This window comes from Stigmatopora argus, chromosome 2, assembly GCF_051989625.1.
Source record: "Stigmatopora argus isolate UIUO_Sarg chromosome 2, RoL_Sarg_1.0, whole genome shotgun sequence".
NCBI lineage: Eukaryota > Metazoa > Chordata > Actinopteri > Syngnathiformes > Syngnathidae > Stigmatopora > Stigmatopora argus.
Genome location: NC_135388.1, coordinates 15,041,167 through 15,061,282, shown reverse-complemented (window position 1 = coordinate 15,061,282; position 20,116 = coordinate 15,041,167). Strand labels below are relative to the sequence as shown.

Genomic DNA, 20,116 nt, shown 5'->3' with positions numbered 1-20,116 from the left:
TTTTTTTTTCTTTTAAATCGCAAGGGTTTTATTTTGTTCATTTGAAATGTTTCTGTGTGTGTGTCTGGGCAGTTTTGTCCTGTGGTTATCAGTGCTTTTGTCATGTATCAGAGGTATGTTGCGTGAGAGCTTTTGGTTCAGCTTGAGTGTGTTTTGGGTGAGTGTGAATTTTTTCAAGAGAGTGGGAGTGTTTGGTTAGTGTTTTGGGATGCGTGTGACAAAAATGTTTTGTTCATTTGTGAGCAGTAAGAAGATAGGTTTTTCCAAGTGTGAGTTATGTGCATGTGTGCGCTAAATGATATTTTTGGCCTGTACATCCTCTCCCTTAATTCATTCTCACCACATAATTGTTATACAGTATCGGTGAGATCTTTTTAGTCAGTAAAACGTCTGTGTGTGAATTGTAATCAGTGTTCACATTGATAATTGTCATTGGGCTTGGTGAACTTTTGCAGCAAAAAAAGCACTGCACTTTGCAAGTAGTTGCAGGAAGTTTAGGCGTGAACTTGCGATGACTTCTGCTTTCTCCTCGTTTTCATTTTGGAACACTGCTTCAAAGGGAGCTGTGATCAAAGCTGTCTGAGAGGCAGCATGGGGAACGAGTGAGAGCCAGAGAGGGGGAGAGAGAGTGAGTGAGAGAGAATAGGGAAAACCCCAGCGCTTCCAAATATGAGCACAGTTTCTCTCCAACATGTCCGTCTCTCCCTCCCATCAGCCTAAACAAAGGTATCAGCTCATATCAAACCCTCTCTCCACCCCAATAGTGTGCCGCCAGACTGTTTTGACATCTCCATCTAGTCCCTGATTATTCTATTCCTTTCATTCAGTATCAGCCACTGGAGGATTGCGCAAATATAGTCTGGTTATATCATGACCTAGATAAGGCAACATCATAGTACTAATGCTATTTGTTCCACATCCTTTCATCACATCATCATATTCCAAAAGAGACCCTGAACTACAGGGGAAGCTAATAGAGATGTCTTTTGGAACATGACTTGAATCCCAATATAGAAGGAAATGAAAAAAAGGGGGGAAAAAACCCACAAGTGCGATAAGCGATTACACATTTTCACATCCAAATATTTTGACTCCACTATTTTCAATCTTGTGTTCTGTGGCTATCAGCTAACATGTTTCATTTCTAAGAGAAGAAATCAGTCTCTGCCATACCTCTTATAATTTATCCGAAAAACCTCTCTGTGGTACTTTGCACAGTAATTATTACAACTCTGACATGTTTGTGGAGAAGCATCATCTCCTGCACATACTTTGCAATATTTATCTCCAACAAATATATGCAGCCCAAAAGAAATGTATAGCTTTATCTTTCCTACACCGCTTTAACGGTGACACATATTACCCTATGGTGTTACTTTGTCTTTGTTTGCCGGAGGTCAGCTTGCCTTACTTGTCCCACCAATAGGGCACCAAAATCATTTACGTACTAGTGCTCGGAGGGTAAATATTGTGGAATGAGCGACAAGGAAATCAATACATTATTTTAGTTGTATTTAAGTCACTGTCCATTAAGGACTACGTTGACACTGGCCTCCAACGCTGTCCTCCCAGACTGCTGCATCTTTCATTCTCTGTGAACTCTCCATCTGCATATCAAAGCTCAAATCCCAGGGTAAACACACTTTCTGCTCCATCTGTGTCTGACAACGAATAGCCAAGCGATAACTTCCACCTACTGACGTCCAAACAACTCTCTTACTTAGTGTTTCATTACATTCATGCAAACGTGCATGATAGCCCCTGTAGGGGATGTTGTTTAGTCATGGGATTGGCACTGGCATTGAAAATCCATTACCTTTCTTTAAAACCACAGTCTCATAGTAAATTATATTATTGTAAGAGCATAGAAATCTATTTATTTTTTCAATTAGACTGATTTACAGCCATGATTACTGCATGTCCACAATTATAGTATGTTTTAAAATGTTTAGACAGATTTTTTGTAATTGTTATTGTTGTTAAAATTTATTTCCAAGGCGTTTTTGAGCTGAGAATAATACCCCATAGCTCTGTTACTTTCAAGTTTAACGATTATTAAAATAGGTTAAGTACACATCAAGAAATCATGACATCTTGACAGTGCTGGAGAAGTTATCTATTTTTAGTCAAATTCATTCATTTTTGGCACTCTTCTCTGTTGAAGGAAATTCATTTCAATAAGACGTTGGATTGAGTTTTTCCATCACAAAGACAGTATAGACTGTATATGAGTGGTGAGCAGGTCCACCTCAACGTTCTGACATTGAGGGTTCAATCCCTGGTGGATTCCGACTTTGCTTTGTGGAATTTGAATGTTCTCCCAGACTCGTTTGGGTTTTCTCTACTACAGTTTCATCCCACATCCCCTAAACATGTATGGTAGGCTGCTTGAACACTCTACATTGCCTTTGGGTATAAGTGCAAGCATGAATGCTTTCTATTTACCCGCTGGTAACCAATTCAGGGTGTCTGCCGCCTGTTGCCTTAATTGGCTTGGATAAGCTCCAGCACCCTCCGTGCCCCTTGTGAGGATAAGCAGTTCAGCAAATGAATGAATGAAAAAAGTTTCTAACCTCACAAGCAAATTTGCATTTTTTTTCATGGGTCGTGTATTGGTTGGCATTGCGAGTATATATTTTTGTGAAAATTGTGGCTTTCATGAATAAGAATGCTCTTTCTTATAGAATGCTATAGAACTGATAGTGAACAAATTGGATTGAAATTGCTTTCTGAAGGTGGTTTTCGTAGCTTTGAGCAGAGTGCAACAAACAGCTGCAAATGCAAATAAGTGTGTATCTTGCCTTTGGCTCAAACTCAGCATAACACAACGTAATGATAAAGCATATGGGGTTGAATGGTCATTGATTAGGAGGAATTACAAAAACCTTTTATTATAAGGAGTAAGCACAGATGTTTTGAAATCACACTTTGTGCATTTACTTTTGTAGACTTGCATATTAAATTTGTCACTGTTCTTTGTGTTCCTACTGCCTTTGAAATGTGATTTTTCTTTGAGTTTTGTGAAATCCTTTCAATTTCATCTCAGGTGAAACAGACTTCTTAACTTTGTGTCTGGAAAGTTAGAAAAAGCAGTCTCGAGGTTTAATTTATGTATTCATTTTACAAAGAAGAGGACTATGGGTTTTACTCAGTGAAGTACAACCTATGGGATTCAGTAAAGTACTCCCCCTCCCCTACGTGATTGGGGGGCCTTTATTAAATGCAACGCAAACTGCCTCAACAGGTGTTACAGATGGTCAAGTGATCTGTAGTGGCAACATGCATTATGGGTTCAGTTGCCAATTGTCAGTCTCCATTTATGCCTTGTGATTGGCTAGTGACCAGTCAATATTTAGTTCAAAGTCAGCAGCTACTCCAATCCCCTGCGGCACTAAATAGGATAAGTGGTAAGAAATCAGATGGATGATTGTTTATTATCTCTACTGTAATAGGTTATTAGCAAAACAAGTACATTTAGTCTGAAACCAAAAGAGGCTTTCAGGTTTCCGGCGTCAAGCAATCCAACAGTGTCACTGTATTCAATTTAATCTATTTCCAGTGAAATTTAATTGCACATTAGTACATAAATACTTACAAGCAGGGTATTACCAAGATTTAATAATGTGCACGAATGCGCTATGATATGGAAAAGAGCTATTTAGGAAAAGCAGTGGGTGTACTATACTGCTGTTGGATAATAGTCCAATGCAGAAATAATTATTCATGAATTTGTTCACCACTGTTTTTTTTGTAGCGATATTATTATGTAACCTACGGGTGAACTACCGTAATTTGCACCCTATGACACATTCTGTCCAAATTAACTGTGACTGCATTATTAGTGGTCTATTTGTCTGCCAAGATAAGCCAGGGAGGGGGAACCAATCCATAATGTTTTTCCTTCTTCAGATAAAAAAATACAGAGGAGGAGTGGGAAATACCAGGAAAATGTCAAAAGGTGAAAATTGTGGTGGGGAAAATGGTGTGATAGGAAAGGAGGTTCGAGGGGGTGGGGGGATAATGGCTCAAAATCTGATGTAGTAATGGGTTTGGGGAAACTGAACTAAGGTGTAGCTGGAAAACATGCCTCAGCAGAAAGACGGATACTAAATTTGTGGATATATTTTGGGTGAAAGAGGTCTTAATGTCAAGTTATTAGTATGCTAATAGGCTTTTAACATGCATGAAAAACCCAAATTGTGACACAAACACATTTAAAATTGAAGGGTCTTAACTATAATTTATGGAATGTTTCTGTTTTTAAGGAAATAATAAGACAGTCGATGAACTGATAAATATGACTTAAAATATTTTTTGTCTGACAATAACTCAGAATCTTCGTGGCCATGTCAGTTTTTCTGACTGGCTTTGTTCGTACTGAGTTTGGAAAAAACAACAGCATCATGGGATGGACATTTATGGCTCTGAGTAAAATATCCCTGCAATATTCAGATGGACTCCTATGAATTTTACATCAGATATTGGAGGTCCAGGCTGACTGCAGAGCATAGGCCTTTTATAGACTCCATTATAACAGTCTAAAAGAAGTTGTCAACAAAAACTTTGAGATTTCTTGAGCAAAAACAAAGTCAGTTTAGTTAGTTTACCGCTAACTTTACCAGACCATAAAAGAGAAGAAAGGAGTTTATGAAAATTTGAGAACAATTTAATTTTTTAAAAGTCATGAATACTGCCTCAGCTTCATCTACAGAAATGTTATCTTTTAAAAACTGACGTTTTCATCACATATTCTTTATTCTAACTGAATTTGTTTACATGCCAATGACCATTTTTCTAGATCTGTATTTTCTAATTAAGAAGTATAAAAATGATTTTTAAATTAACATGTGTTCTTTTAATAATCCTAATTGTAATAAAATGTTGTTTCTGTAGTGCAACAATTACGTGGCAAACATCTTATCAATTCAATGAATGAACTTCAACAAGAATAGTATGACATTTTGTCATTAAGGTACTATTTCCACCATTTCATGTTGAGCACCTTTATTGTCCGAAATAAAGAGATGCTCTTAGATTTTGTGACATTTGGCATGAATGTGAACACTGTAGTATAGCACAATGTTTTCCTTCTGACTTTCATCTTGTCCCATCAGGGGCCACCAGCACGAGTCGCTTACATGGTTTATTTGGCACAATTCCTTTCACACTGGATGCTCAACCCATCTATTTTTTATCCTGTCCTGGGACTGGTAGTCAGTGGCTTTGGAGCAGTGTTTTTTCCTATTTACCATTTCCTAGGTGTCTTTTGTGGAGAGCAATTCAATGAAGGCAGATTAATCGTCTTGAATGGGCTAGTCAGTGAGTGTTGTGAAGCATTAGCTATGCTGTATAAAATGCTTTCCAAGCAGGAAGCAAACTGTCAACATCTGAGTGGAGGCTGACCAATGCGTCTCGAAAATGGCTGATTTCAAGCACACAATAACTGCGTTTGAGATGAACATGAACTGTTTGTTAATTCCCCAGCATTTGCTGCCCACTAAATTCTCACTGTGAAATAGTGACTTGAACTGTGTGAAAGATTATTATTATTATTATTATATTTTTTAAATCAGTGAGCATATAATTCAGACAATGTTACTACTGATATAACTATTTTCTATTAGTTTTTTAATATTTTTAACCAATTTCCTTGTCGGTTTCTACCATTTTCCAGCTTGTAAGCCTGGTTTCTTCAAGGCAAATGCTGGCAATATGAAATGTGTCCAGTGTCCTCTACATAGCTCCAGCCATGACCAGGCCGCCACCATGTGTCACTGTGAGAAAGGCTTCTATCGGGCTAACAAAGATCCCTCAACTATGGCTTGTACAAGTAAGTACCATTTAACCATTTATAGGGTAATTGGCTATTTTGGTAAATAAATGAACCACAGGCCCGGTGGCTTGAGTGGTTAGTACATCAGCCTCACAGCTCTGCGGTCCTGGGTTCAAATCCAGGTCGTTCCACATGTGTGAAGTTTGCATGTTCTCCCCGGGCCTGCGTGGGTTTTCTCCAGGTACTCCGGTTTTCTCAAACATCCCCAAAACATTCATTGTAGGCTGGTTGAATGCTCTAAATTGCCCCTAGGTATGAGTGTGGGCGTGAATGGTGGCTAGTCACCAATTCAAGGTGTCCTCCATCGGGGGTTAGTTGGGGTAGGCTCCAGCACCCACTGCGACATTTGTGAGGATAAGGGGTTTTAGAAAATGAATAAAAATGAATGAATAATTGACCCCAAAAAAACCTGCTGTCCACATTTGTGAACATTACATAGGCCACCAATAACAGTCAAATGCTTTTTATAATAATTATTTTTATTTTTTCCTGAAAATAACACATGGAAAACCCATTTAAACTAGTACGACTAGCTGTCAGTGTTCATCTTTCATTGCCATTGATGACGCTAGACATCCAAATCATTTTGACGGGGAGGTCTTGCAGTAATCGATTGCGATCATTTGACGACTAGCGCAGTCATTGGCAGCCATTGAGTTAAATGAGTGCCCTGTAAAGGGTGTAGTAGGTACAATAGAATGATTGTCTGTTTTGTAACAGCACTCTGCATAACAATAATCCCTGTCTCGCTACATCTGCTTTGTTATTTTTTCAAACAAACTAAATATACAGTACAGGTTAATCACAGCCTCTGCATGGGTTAATGTGTTGTCCACCTATATAATCACATTATTTAAATATAATATATTTTTGCGCTGCATAAATAAACTACTGAAAGCCTCTGACAACCGCCCACCAACACACCCACATATGGCACATAAGCAGACACTTGCTGCTTTAGTTTTATTCTCTTTGCCAAACATTAGACTTTATTGCCAAGTAAGAAGTTTCACACCTATATTTCTTGGTTTAAATTTAGTGTGCCATTGCCTGGACGCCTTCGTTTTATTTTTGACAGTGAGAATGAGCCATACAACGAAAGGGTTGGAGTAGTTGGATACAAAAACCTCCTCTGCACAACAGTATGAAGCCTGTGCTGTAAACACCTTTCTGACCAAAAAAAATAGCATTTCAGAATTGGATTGAGTGTGAACAAATAGCCTGCATTGCAGCTCATTTCGTCACACAGTCAACTCTTGAAAGGCGATGTCTCTCTAGTTTTTTTTGCCTCCTGTAAGCGTATGTACTTATCATGTAGAGGTTCAAAGTCTGACTTCAGTGATGTTATGAATGTGAATGTTTTTTTTCTAAATCTGCTCTGTAACTAAATCTTTTGCTGCCATTCAAGGCAATAGACGTCCATTCCATTTACACATGGGGCGCTGGTCACGAATGTACGAACAATGTTAGCCCTCCCAGTCCAAATGGAGTGGTCGTCTACTAGTGACAAATTTATTCAAATTCACAGCAGAAGGACCAAAAGATCCAGATGATTGCACATCTGTCCTTATCTGTAGCACTAAAACATTTGGTGGCAATCAGTTCAAAGTGTCCAGTTTTTCAATTTCATGCAGAGTTATCGTAATAGTACATGGACACAAGTTGTTGATGCAGAAGTGAGTGCATTATGGAATTACTTGTTTTCTTTTTCCTCTCAGGGTCTCCCTCAGCACCAAGGAACCTAGTGTCATTAATCAATGACACAGCTCTTTTCCTTCAGTGGATGCCTCCCAGTGACACAGGTGGCCGTAGTGACATCACCTACAATGTACTGTGCCAGCGATGCGATAGCGACACTGGTGGCATGCAGTGTGATCCTTGTGAGCCAGACTTGAGATTCATCCCACGGTCGTTGGGCCTCACTGGGATTTCTGTGGCCATACTAGATTTTGCAACACCCGCCAACTACACCTTCCTCATTGAGGCTGTGAATGGTGTATCTCGGCTGGGTGTGGCTGCCCACGCTGTGATAAATGTCACTGTCAACACACACCAAGCAGGTAAGTGTCACTTTTGAGTAGCCTAAGAGATCTTGAGTTCGTTTGTTTGATTGTCTTCTGCTGGTTCAGTTCAAGTTTGTGTGTAGTAAATAGTAATTGAAGTATATATTTGATGCATTATTAACATTTTGTTTGCAAATGCTTGTAGTATATAATTCAGAGGATCTTATCAGACAATATAATCTAGCCACATTTCCAAACGGATCTTGAGTTCAGTTGAAGACTTGAAATTCTCCCTTGGAATGGATGTGCTCCAGAGCTGCCAACTACTCCGGAATTTCAGGAGTTAACCAGGAAATGCAAGGAAAACTCGGGAACTCCGGAAAACCTCCCTAAACTCCGGAAATCCCCCAAAATTGTCTCTTAAATTTATTTTGAAGCAACCATTTCAGAAAAGTACCAAATTTCAAATTTAAATGCCTCGAAATTCACACCATCGCTTCGGCTTCTGCCATCTTGATTCAACTGCATTGTAAAGCAGAAGAATTCGGTAACAAGAATGCATTGTGATTCATCCAAATTATTCGTCTTGTGTGACTTCAGCGCATATTGATTTTGCGTGAATCGCATTCATGTGATTAGCGTACTCCTGAAATGGGGTCGACAGAGGTTGGCAGCTCTGGTGCTCTGACTTGAATGTAAATTGTTGTTTTTTTCTACATGTGCCCTGTAATAGACCATTGACCAGTATGCCGAGCCTTTTGCCCAAAGTCAGGTGGTTGTTCATTTCTGTACCGTTTAAGCACATCGTATATAAAAGAGCTATGTAATAAAGTAAAAAATCTAATTTAAAATAGTTCTATCTAATTATAAATGAGCTTTAATTTCAAGATTTCCACAAAGAATAGCCATTGGTTATTTATTTAATTAATTTAATGAAGGTACCAATTTATCTTTTGCCACTCAGGCCAAGTGCAATGACATTGCGGCAGTCATGCATCACTGCGTGCTGGTTAGAGACGTCTGATGAAAAGGCAAGACATGAGTGCCACATTCAAAGGGCACGAGAGGAACTTCTTTAATTGGCAGTCAATAGATTTGGTTTCGTTCATACACACAATGGTGCAGCTGGCAACTATAAAATTACAAACCGAACACACATCTTCTGCTTGAGACAGTTTAGTTCCACACTTGCTCTAATCACACACACAAAAAAAGCCTGAAATGCACACCAGAGCTCAACTCCTTACAAAATATTCCTCACAAATCTAATAAAAATGTAGCTCCAGAATTGGGCCATCATTTTGGGTAACAGCAACATCAAAATAATGAATATTCATGTTGACTTTAGTGCTGGTAGATATTTAATTATTTGTTTTGGAGCCATATGTAGTCTCTAGAGCTTTGTGTTTCAGTTACTTCAGACTCTGTTTCTGTTTTGTTCTGAAGATGTCAAAAGGTGAAACCCATTTTTGCACTTGGCTCAGCCATTGTGGCACTGATCTTTGTCTTAATTTGCAGATCCCTGCTGATCGCAGGTCATCTCTGCTATACAATGCTCACTAGTGCTTTATCTTGGCCTTGAATTAGGAACACAAAGTTCACGGGAAATCTGAACTCCCGATCCCGTGGAGACCAATATAGATTGAATAATTGATGGATCAGCATAACCCGTGGAAAAGATGGACGGTCGATGAATAAATTATAAAGTTGTTACAGTATATGGGGTAGATGTGCTCATGCCTTACCTTTGATTGGGGAAAAAGAAAAGCAGAGGCTGACTAGAATGCTTTCCTTATTTAATAGGACTCAGAGTCAGAGCAAGATTTGGTCTATTTTGATTGTATAATGGTATGAGATCATTGCAGTGCAAACATTTCTATAGAAATTTATATCTACTTGAGGTTGTTAAAAATAAAATTATAAAATGACCTAGTTGTAATAAACAGTAACCAAAAGGAAAGCCCTTTTCCATTTCAATGTGAATTTTCGGCACGAGGCTGCCCCGTAAACTGTATTTGTTATCCAAACAAAGTGTACACGTAAAAAAAAAATAACACCTACATTTAGAGTTTTGGATAATTGAAGTCTTCATTTAGTGGCATGTTCACATGTTGAATTGTTGGGAGGATTCGCAGACTCCCTTAAGGTCTCCACCATGATCCATAATGAAGAACCCTTTGGTTAAGCATAAATATTTTAGTAACAATAACAGAATAGATTTCATCACATCATTACAGTAATGACCACAATTGAGAAATCGGTTTTGCCTTTTTATGTGACATTGACATTTCCAGCAAAAGGAAATCCGATATTAAGATTATAACCAAGTAAACAAAAATGCAGGGGATTTAATAAATCTATGTAGTTATTAATAAATAGCTGTTTTATAATTATTTCACAAATTGTTACAATTGTCTACAATCTAATTGTCCTGAATTTGCCCTTTTCTGAGGAAGATATTTATGAATTAGCTTGATTCCCCCTGTAATGTTCTACTTTTGGGTTGACATTATGGAAAGCAGATGTCAGGTATGTGTGTCATAAACCATCCCGAGGCCAGTAGACTGACAGGAGGAAGTTGGGATGCAAAATAATCTCTGGAGAGGAGAAGCGGCCCGAGGGGATCTTCCCATTAGGGTGCCCAGAAAGGATTAACTTGTCAAACTGCCTCTTCTCAATTGACATACTGTACGTGTGCACACACACGTTCTTATGCGCACGCACACACATACATTGACACCTTCTGCATGTCTAGTAAGACAGCTGCTCACCTGCTTCCTTTATTAGCATACCGTGTGTGTGTGTGTGTATGTCTATCTATCTATGTATAATATATACATATATATATATATATATATATATATATATATATATATATATATATATATATATATATATATATATATATATATATATATATATATATATATATATATATATATGTATTCAATGCTTTTAATGTCATTATACAATCATAATGAGATTTAAAGCTTCACAAAGTGCACAAATAACAACAACAAAGAAAAAGAAATAAGTATATAATTCATTTTCCCTTCCATTTTCCATTCCGCTTATCTTCACAAGGGTCCTGCCTGCTTTCTTCATTAGCATACCATGTATGTTAGTGTATATGTTCGTTTATTCATTTTCTGTACTGCTTATGTTCACAAAGGGGTGCTGGAGCTTATCTCAGCCAACTTTGGGCAGTAGGTGGGGGACACTGAATTGGTCGCCAACCAGTTGCATGGCACAAAGAAATGGACAACCAATCACGTTCAGCCTCATACTTAGGGCCAATTTAGAATGTTCTACCAGCCTACCCTGCATATTTTTGGAATGTGGAAGGAAACAGGAGTTGCTGGAGAAAACCCGTGCAGTGTGCAAACTCAACAAAAAATTTTTTTTTTTCTTTCCAATATTGGGTGTCTATTTGCAACTTGCAAAAATGTGTTTGATTACAATTTTTGGGGGGGATACAAATCTTATTCCACAAAAGTGTGTGTGAAGTATTGGAGTTGTCCTTCCACAATTCTTGCTTCTTCCTGCCCACTGAGCAAAAGCAAGATGTCTTTGTAAGCCTTCTGTTTTATTGTCTAGCCCACAATAAAACAATATACTGTGTATACGATAGGATCTCATACCTTTCAAGACACTTATCCAGGAACTTTACGAAGACACTGTTTTTGTGTTCTTCACATTCATTTTTTTCCCCTCAATTTCCCTCCCTCAAAAAACCTTGCAGGTTATCTGTGAATTGTACCACAACAAAGGGGTCCAGTTACTACGGTACCCCTCAGTCAAGTCAAACATCACTGGAAATAGAATAAGTTAAAAACAAAACAGGATAGCGAAAAGAACAGTGACAGTTTGACAAGTGTTTTTCATTCCAGATGGGTGATGTGTGTGATGTGGTTTCCCTATGTGGTCAGCATACCAAAAATGTAGACAATGCTCTGTAGTTTCTGCATGCAGTCATGCAAAATAGACACGCTGAATGCAAGCTAAAAAAAAATGTTAATTTCCATATACAGACACTTTATTGTAATTGAAGACTTCTTGAAAATGTAACAATTTCTTTATTGATTTCTCTATATTCATTTGGGTGATGGTGTTCCGTGATACAGTACTTGTCATTGCATCATTTTAAGGAGAGTGCAGGACAATAACTTGAACGCAGTCAACGGTGAACTGCACTCTGCTCTAAATACACTGGTGTTATTGCTCAGCAAAGCGTTATTCACGCAATATTCAACCATCACATTTCTCTGCGCTGCAAAGATGCACAAAGGAGTAGCGGTGACACGGTAATAGTTTCATTTCCGTTAAAATGAATCATTACGTAGAATAAGAATAATTGTCAGTCTTAGACATAAAAATATATATATTTTAAAAATGTCACAATTTCACAAAACGAGACCCCGTTTCTCTACATCCTCAGTTTATGCTGCACTTAGCTGTCCACTTTTGCTCAGAGCCCCCAAGACACCTGCTTTTCCCAGGCGGGAAAAGTAGGCCATACATATTCAATGTAATGTCATGTTTAATATGGCCAAAGTTTCAAGTAATGAGGCCATGTTTTTGGGCTTTTGTTTTTATTTTTTACTCAACATAATGTGCTTATTAGTGGGATTTTCTAGCTTTTATTCTTCTCTTTCTTTCTTTTCTCTGATGGGCTCGCTTCTGTTTTCATCCACCATCCTTTGGGAATATGGCCGACATCTATTTATATGCTGAGATGTTGTAGAGATCCAACCCCATGGGACATCTTCACAGCTCTCCCCATCCTCTTATTCCCCCTTTTCCACCTCCTGTCCTTTCCATGTACTCTAACTATTATCTCTGACTTAATACTATGGGATGTTTACTGCAGTGTTCTATTTATCGTAACGTCAATTTACATTTTGAAAACATTTCCTCAAGTTATTTATCATCTCTATTATTTTTGGGGGGCCTGTTATAACTTAAATGGCAATATATGTAGAGCAACACTTCCTCAAATGTGCTGTAAATAAGGTCACACTCTACTGTAGCCAGAATGGTGACCCACCAAGATTGTTGAAATACGGTTTATTTCATTTAGTCATTGATTGGGGTATTAGATAAAATGCCATCTTTTGACTTGCCTGCAGATACAATGCATTCTTTCAATGTAATATGGGGATTTTGTTTCCCTTAAATAGATTTCATTTCAAGTAACTTAGGCCTTCCACAGTGTGAAGCGTAGGGATATATTCATAACACTCCTCTTAAGGAGGGATCTCTTATAGTAATTTGGATTTTGGCAGGGATTGTCTTCCACTGAACAGTTGAGCTTTTTATTCAGCTAATCACCCTGAAAATCAAAATTTTTGATCTTATCTCACATCTTAATATCATGTATTTTTTTACATGATGTGTTTGTCTAAATTTTTCTGATAAATGTATGTAAATATTTCTCATGTGCTTGTGTTTCTCCCTAATTTGCATTTACTACCTGGGAATGATCGTCTTTCTTTCCACCAGTGTGCACTTCACCTTTCGTACTTTGTCAGTCTCCTTGTGACCTTACAGTGTAAGAAGCATAACAAATGAATGGAAAACATTGAGAAAAAAAATCTATAGAAAATGATTGTAACACGCATATGCTTTCTACACAGTTGTGTTTAGTTAGTTTGCCTTGGAGCAGTCTGCAAATTTCAAAGAGGAGATAAGATTGCATACAGCATGCGTGGCATTAAATTCAACAACAAAGTCAAAATGGTTCTAATTAGCAACTGATTGAAATATAGGATCATTTAGTGTTGTAGCTCATGTAGTTATTTCCCTCGGGACTGCATTTAAATTTGAGACAAGGATAACAGAGAGAACACGATCTAATTAAGTTAAATGTTGTCCTTACCTGTATGAAGTGGAATAAATTATATTTTTCTCTCTCTATGCATTTTAATCAACACACAATTCTAGATGACTTTTTCATTTTATTTGTTTCTAATGCATTCAACTAGCCTAAAAGGATGACTGCTAATCAGTTCACACATGGCTCAAATTGTAATCATGTATAAGCCAGCAATGCTTGTTTATTTGCCTTAGTATATATTTTGCGTATTTAGGTTCTAAATTGATGATGTGTGAGTCATTAAAAATAGCAGACCCATTTGAAAGGCTTTGTGTCAATTTCACTCTAATTTGTGTTACCAAGAATACCAAACATCAGCATCATTAACACATCAAAATGATGGAATGTATATGTAAAATCACTACTTACAAATGACTCTCTTCACACATGTTAACAACAAGGAACTTTGTGTTTACTTTGAATACTAACGTATAAAATCCTCCCCGTCTCACAAAAGTAATCGTGTTATGTGTCATTTAGTTATTTATTAGTGCTTTACTTTTAATAGTAACACAGAACAATGCTGTACTGTCTCTGAAATATTACCAAATTAATAAAAATGTCAGCTTACTCCTGACTGACAACATAAACATCTACAGTTATATGCTGCAATAAAGAAGGATTGTAAAATAATACTTTAATAATATTATAATAAACATATCTCATTTTCTGAACCGCTTTATCCTCATTAGGGTTGCGGGATATAGCAAGCATGTTGTGTTGAACCCAGCAAACTTTTGGGCAATATAGTGAAGTGCGATATTTGCGTTGTTTATATTTACATTTGAACTAATTACTGGATGTTTACACTCTTCTCTAGCTTGTTTAAATGTGACATACTGCAGATTTTGGAATCAAATTAAAGGTTCTTGCAAGCTTAAGGATGCTTGAGTTTACCCCCATAATGGCCATCTGTGGAAAACAACCGTTTTCTTGTCTGTTAATGTCACATTTTGCCTGGATGTGTTACAATCAACTGCACTTAAGTAAGTCTAAATGAAAGAAAGCCTTATTCGTCGTAAGTGCTAGATAGACCTTTTTTTCTGTACTAGTAAGTAAATGGTGGACAGATGCTACAGAAACATATTTTTTCACCTTGGGCACAAGTTTTGCAGCAGTCAGCATCAAACTTCTACATTCTGTGCTCACTGTCCCCCTGCTCGATATTGCTTAAAAATAGCTGCAGTAGTGTGGCTGCTGAACTGTGAAGCATCATGTCGGGTTGAGTTGCTGCTAAAAAATCGTGGTTTCATGACAAGATGAGAAATACTGTCTGCACCCCACTGCCTGTGACTTTCTGTGATGCATCACCTATCTGAAGTGCTGATATCTAGCTTTTGGCCTTTTGCATCTTCCAGGTCGTCATCTCTAGATGATGATGATGACTGGTTTTACATGTCAATTTAGGCCTCAATTTGTATTCAAGTAGTAGACTCCTCAACAGCTTCGTTGCAAGACCGCATTTTAGTTTTCGTCTGATAAGTGAGTGTTTTTTAAATAATTTATGTGAAATATTTGGAACTCGCTGAGATATTTTTTCATTCCTTCTGGCGTTTTAGAAAGAAAAAATCAATGCAAAAGTTCAACCATCAACAACAGTCACATTATCTCGATGCCTAAAAGAGAAAATTATTCAAATGTTAACAATATTATCTAAAATGGTGTGAATCCACCAAATTATTCCATCAATTTCTGTATGTACTGACAGAAGTTTCATGTTAGTATGTATGTCCTAGCAGTGCTCTTTTCTAGGTATTTCAAAGGTATTTTTTTTTATTTTCAATTTTTGAAAACTTTTCTCAGAATGTCTGAAGATGGCTCAGAAAAGTGTTTTTTGAAGACACGGCTCTGAAAGACTTCAGACTCCACTTCAATCAATGAATAATATCCAATGTGCGCTTCTGTGTACACCAGTCTTTCTTTTTGTGTGCTCTTTTTACTTTTTTTGTCAGTGGTCATGATATGTGCTCATATTTTGTAAACATCAAGCCCGAGGTTAACAATAACTCATTGTCTGCCATTGATCACAGTTCCAATCAATTTGAATTGAGTGTTAGCAACGAATAATTATGTTTCAGTACCATTGACGCCATTGACGTCACTGTCATTGTGCAATGGCAGCCTATATGTTATGTTTATAGTAATCAAATACTATATACAACTAGTCAACTAAATGATTTAGGATGGTTGAAGTATGCTTGTGGAGATGGACAAAAGAATATTTTGACTAAAAATAACCATAACAGATTTATCTACTGTTATTGGGAGTTGTGTCATTTCTGTAATCTGTGTGTCCTCAGGTCCTGCACTCGTTGGTGTTATCAAGAAGGACTGGTCCTCGGAGAATAGTATTGCACTCTCATGGACAGAAGAGGAACATCCGCCGTTAGACATTGTGGACTATGAAGTCAAATACTATGAGAAGGTGATGAAACATTGGTCGGCGGCCCCACTGTTGGCTACAGGTGCCATTTAATGGGTCGGACTCACCCGAATTGACAGTCAGGCAAGGTGCAAGGTTTGACAACGGTTGCCATAAATAGCTCATTATTGGGTGGAAAATTTGTAATGGACTACCGCGGAGAAATCCCAATCAAAATGCATGAAAACGTAAATGCAATACATTTCCAGAACCCAACGATCTGTCTATCTGCTGACCTGGATATATGAATACCATATGTTCAGTACAGATATATGTACTATATCTAACAGTATTTTATCTTTCTGTCATAGTGGATGAAATACCTAAATATATTTTTATGTGTGTACACCAAGGACATATACTCAATTCCGCCATATTTAGGTATTTCATCCACTATGACAGACGAAGAGGCACGAGCAACTTTGTAATGGCACATTTGGACCCAAGGCCGAATATTTTAAGAACTTTTTATTCATTGCATTTTAACAGTAAAATAACAAATAACTTGCATTCATATTACCAGATTGTGAAAACAACTGAGAGCAAAACAAAAGAAACCAAGTATATCTAAGTGTTGGGTAGTTAGTACTTTTTCTCGTGCTCTAGTAGTTAGAATGTAGGATATCTGATAATTTGAGAAGAATGCCAAAGTTAACCATAGGTAGGTTTGTTCACTGTCCTTCTACTGACTGCAATATTTTTCCCCTCTGCCGTTTTCCAGGAACAGGAGCAACTGAGCTATTCATCAACACGGACTAAGAATCCGAGTGTTGTGGTAACAGGCCTCATACCCTCGACTGTCTATGTCTTCCATGTGCGTGCTCGAACAACGGCCGGCTACACGGCATACAGCTCCAATTTTGAGTTCTCTACTGCCGCTGAAGGTATAAAAAAAAATAAAAAAATACATTTACCGTCCCTAAAGACAATTGACAGTATGGCTACTCTTTTGAATGGATCAGTCTAGCGTGATCGATTGATTTAAAAGTCTTACGAAGGATGTGCTCGATTCATGCTGGGACGCTAGAATTAATGAGTCAAAGATAGATGATAGTCTAATAATGCAAAATGTCTTACAGAACACTCTGGATAGAGTAGCTTAAAATTGTTCAGTCTTTATTTCCAGTGTCATTCACAGCAATTTCTCATCTGTTTCTTCTTATTCAGATCCCAATGCCCCTAATCAGGGTCAAGTGTTGGTTGTTGTCACGGCATCGGTTGGTGGCTTCTCACTCTTGGTCATCCTCACCCTCTTCCTCCTCATAACTGGACGGTGTGGGACTTTGTGTTTCTCACCTGCATACGCACACACGCAGAAATGAATGTCCAGATTCACATATAGACTTAGACAGTGTGGAACTTCAAACAGAAGTCTGCTACTGGACTCTCTTTTACTACCAAGCAGGCGCTCCTATTTTCCAAATGACTGAACAAATTTTCTGGTTAATTACTCAGCATGTAATGCACCAACCAGCCATTTGTTCCATTCCATTAGCTCCCTGTGGTTAACTCAGGTTCTTGTTATCCGTGAGACTCTAGTTTGCAGAATTGTCATTAGCAACAGATCAGATCATCGTAAACAATGAAAAATAGTCCCTCCAAAAAGTCAATAATTTTGGTAAACTTTAGCTGATTGGGGTGTGATCAGTCTGTCTTAATGTTGCTCCTTCCGAATCTGGGAATTGAGAATCTTTTCACTTAGCAATTGGTTGAACTTGAAATAAAATGGATATTAATTGAACAGAATTGCTTACAAAGTATTAATCTTGATTCATAGACCTTTTCTAATATCTATGACAGGGGTGTCAGACTCGGGTTGGTTCGTGGACCACGTTAACGTCAACTTGATTTCATGTGGACCATTTTAGATATAATATTTAGATTTTTTTTAATAAATGGATTAAAAGAACTGGATTAAAATCCCTGAATATTCCGTTTTTTATAGATCTAAAACAATGTTTATCTTAGCTTTTTAAAAATATTTTTAGATTTTACAAAATGATTTTTGAACTAAAAACACAGAAAAAATGGATTAAAAAATTACAATTAGTGATTTAAAAGGGGGAAAATCAGGAAATTTAATATACATCTATACTCTTCATTTTAATTTGATCCTAAAACAGAAAGTCGGCACTCATGATTTACTTTCCCGGGCCACACAAAATGATGCGGCGGGCCAAATTTGGCCCGCGGGCCGCCACTTTGACACATGTGATCTATGACATATCTCACAAATTAAATCTAGCAAAACCCTCTCAAATATGATTCACTATGCAATGAACGTTAGATTTTTAGTGAACTATATCCATCCTTTCAGGTGTCAAGGGTATATCAAAGCAAGAATTAAGTCACAAGAAAAGAGGAGGACGCGTTTCCGCAGTGGACATGGTAATGATTAATTTATTTATTTTTTCTTATGTTGACTGTGAGCCACCCTGGTGCAGTGGTTCTTCCGCCTAACTTTGTGTGCTCTACGATTGACTGGCAACCAGTCTAGGGTGTTCTCTGCCTTTTGCCCAAAGACAGTTGGGTTAGGCTCCAGCATCTCGCGCAACCCTTTCGAGGGTGGGCGGTATGGAAGATGAATGAATGCATGAATACATTGACTGTGTTAGAGACATATATGGTTTTCCTTTGTTTCTGATTCCCAAGGGTTCCATTCATTTATTTAGTTTTTTTCCTTCCTTTTTTTTCAAACTCAGGATTGGTGAAGGTCTAAATCTAATTTGTTTTGTAAACCTGCACAATAACAAGGGAGGCTTATTTATTACATTTGAAATTCAATAACACATTAGTAATGTTTGTAAAATAGGCTTCCATTGTATTTGCAAGATAGGTTACTTTAGGGGATTTGATAACAATGTGTTATAGGGTGTGAGGGGGTAAAAAAAAAATCATCTCTGTTGTAGCCCTGAGTGTGGTCACCCTGGAGACAGCGTTAACTCTAAACTGAAAACTAGGTTAGAAGAATCTCTCACATCATTTCCAGTTTGAACGGACACTGCTTTAAAGTAGCTGTAGTCATGGGATAAAGTTATGATATAAGGCAGCATATGCACTGCACATTGCTGCAGGGATTCTAGTCTCTACAGATGCCTGGCAGCTTCTATTGTTGTATTTTCATCTTTCCTTCCTCTGAAAAAAAAGAATTCTGCTTTATACTTTTGCTCCCTGCACTTTTAAAATATATCTCAAACACTCCACAGTATTAGAAAGACAAATCACACCGGTTTGCTACATTGAACAATAATATTTCTAGCAGAGTTAAGAAACTGAACTACACAGTAAAAAAAGAACATTTTTCTAAAGCTATGATATCAGCCCACTGAGATTGTTGAAATATAGACGTAGACAGAAATGTTGTAAAATAAAATTATGGGTACCAAAAAAAAAAAGAAAAACATGATATATGCCCATAAAAGTATTTAAACATTGACTACTGTTTCACAAGTCAAATGTTACCTTTTCAACTTTAAATAAACACTTTTTAAAATCTAAATGTATCTTATTCCAAAAGGAAGCGCGTAGTTAATATGTTGTGTTTCTTATCTTATACCAGTTCCATTCTCTGGAATAAAGACCTATGTGGATCCAGACACTTATGAAGACCCCACTCAGGCTGTGGAGGAATTTGCCAAAGAAATTGACCCCTCATCTATATGCATCGACAGAGTAATTGGCACAGGTAAACATAAATATTGTAGTCAGACATTTGTCCATACGTACTGTAGGTACTAAATAATTGACCATAGACTGTATAACATCCTGTGGTATTCTCCATTAGGCGAATTGCACAAATCATGCCGACACTGTTTATTAAAAAGTGTGTGTCATGAAAAGTAAGATATCAATTAATGTGCATTGTGGAATTTTACCATCTAATCTGTATGATATATTCAAAAGAAAAAAATGTAATTATTTTTTTCTCAGAGCTAAGCGGTTACATTGAATTGTTTTACTATAAACACAGTGCCATCTGCTGG

The 20,116-nt window shown here is 37.4% G+C and overlaps 1 protein-coding gene across 3 annotated transcripts in view; it reads left to right on the top strand.

Annotated features, from left to right (window-relative positions):
- LOC144089436 (ephrin type-A receptor 6-like) overlaps positions 1-20,116 on the top strand; it is a 49,426-nt gene that overhangs the window by 24,752 nt on the left and 4,558 nt on the right. For all 3 annotated transcript variants that reach the window (XM_077620273.1, XM_077620266.1, XM_077620281.1), the window contains exons 7-13: positions 5,675-5,830; positions 7,552-7,893; positions 16,012-16,136; positions 16,855-17,017; positions 17,301-17,406; positions 18,451-18,521; positions 19,693-19,818. In XM_077620273.1, coding sequence (XP_077476399.1) covers positions 5,675-5,830; positions 7,552-7,893; positions 16,012-16,136; positions 16,855-17,017; positions 17,301-17,406; positions 18,451-18,521; positions 19,693-19,818 — 1,089 coding nt within the window. The remainder of the gene's footprint in view (positions 1-5,674; positions 5,831-7,551; positions 7,894-16,011; positions 16,137-16,854; positions 17,018-17,300; positions 17,407-18,450; positions 18,522-19,692; positions 19,819-20,116) is intronic.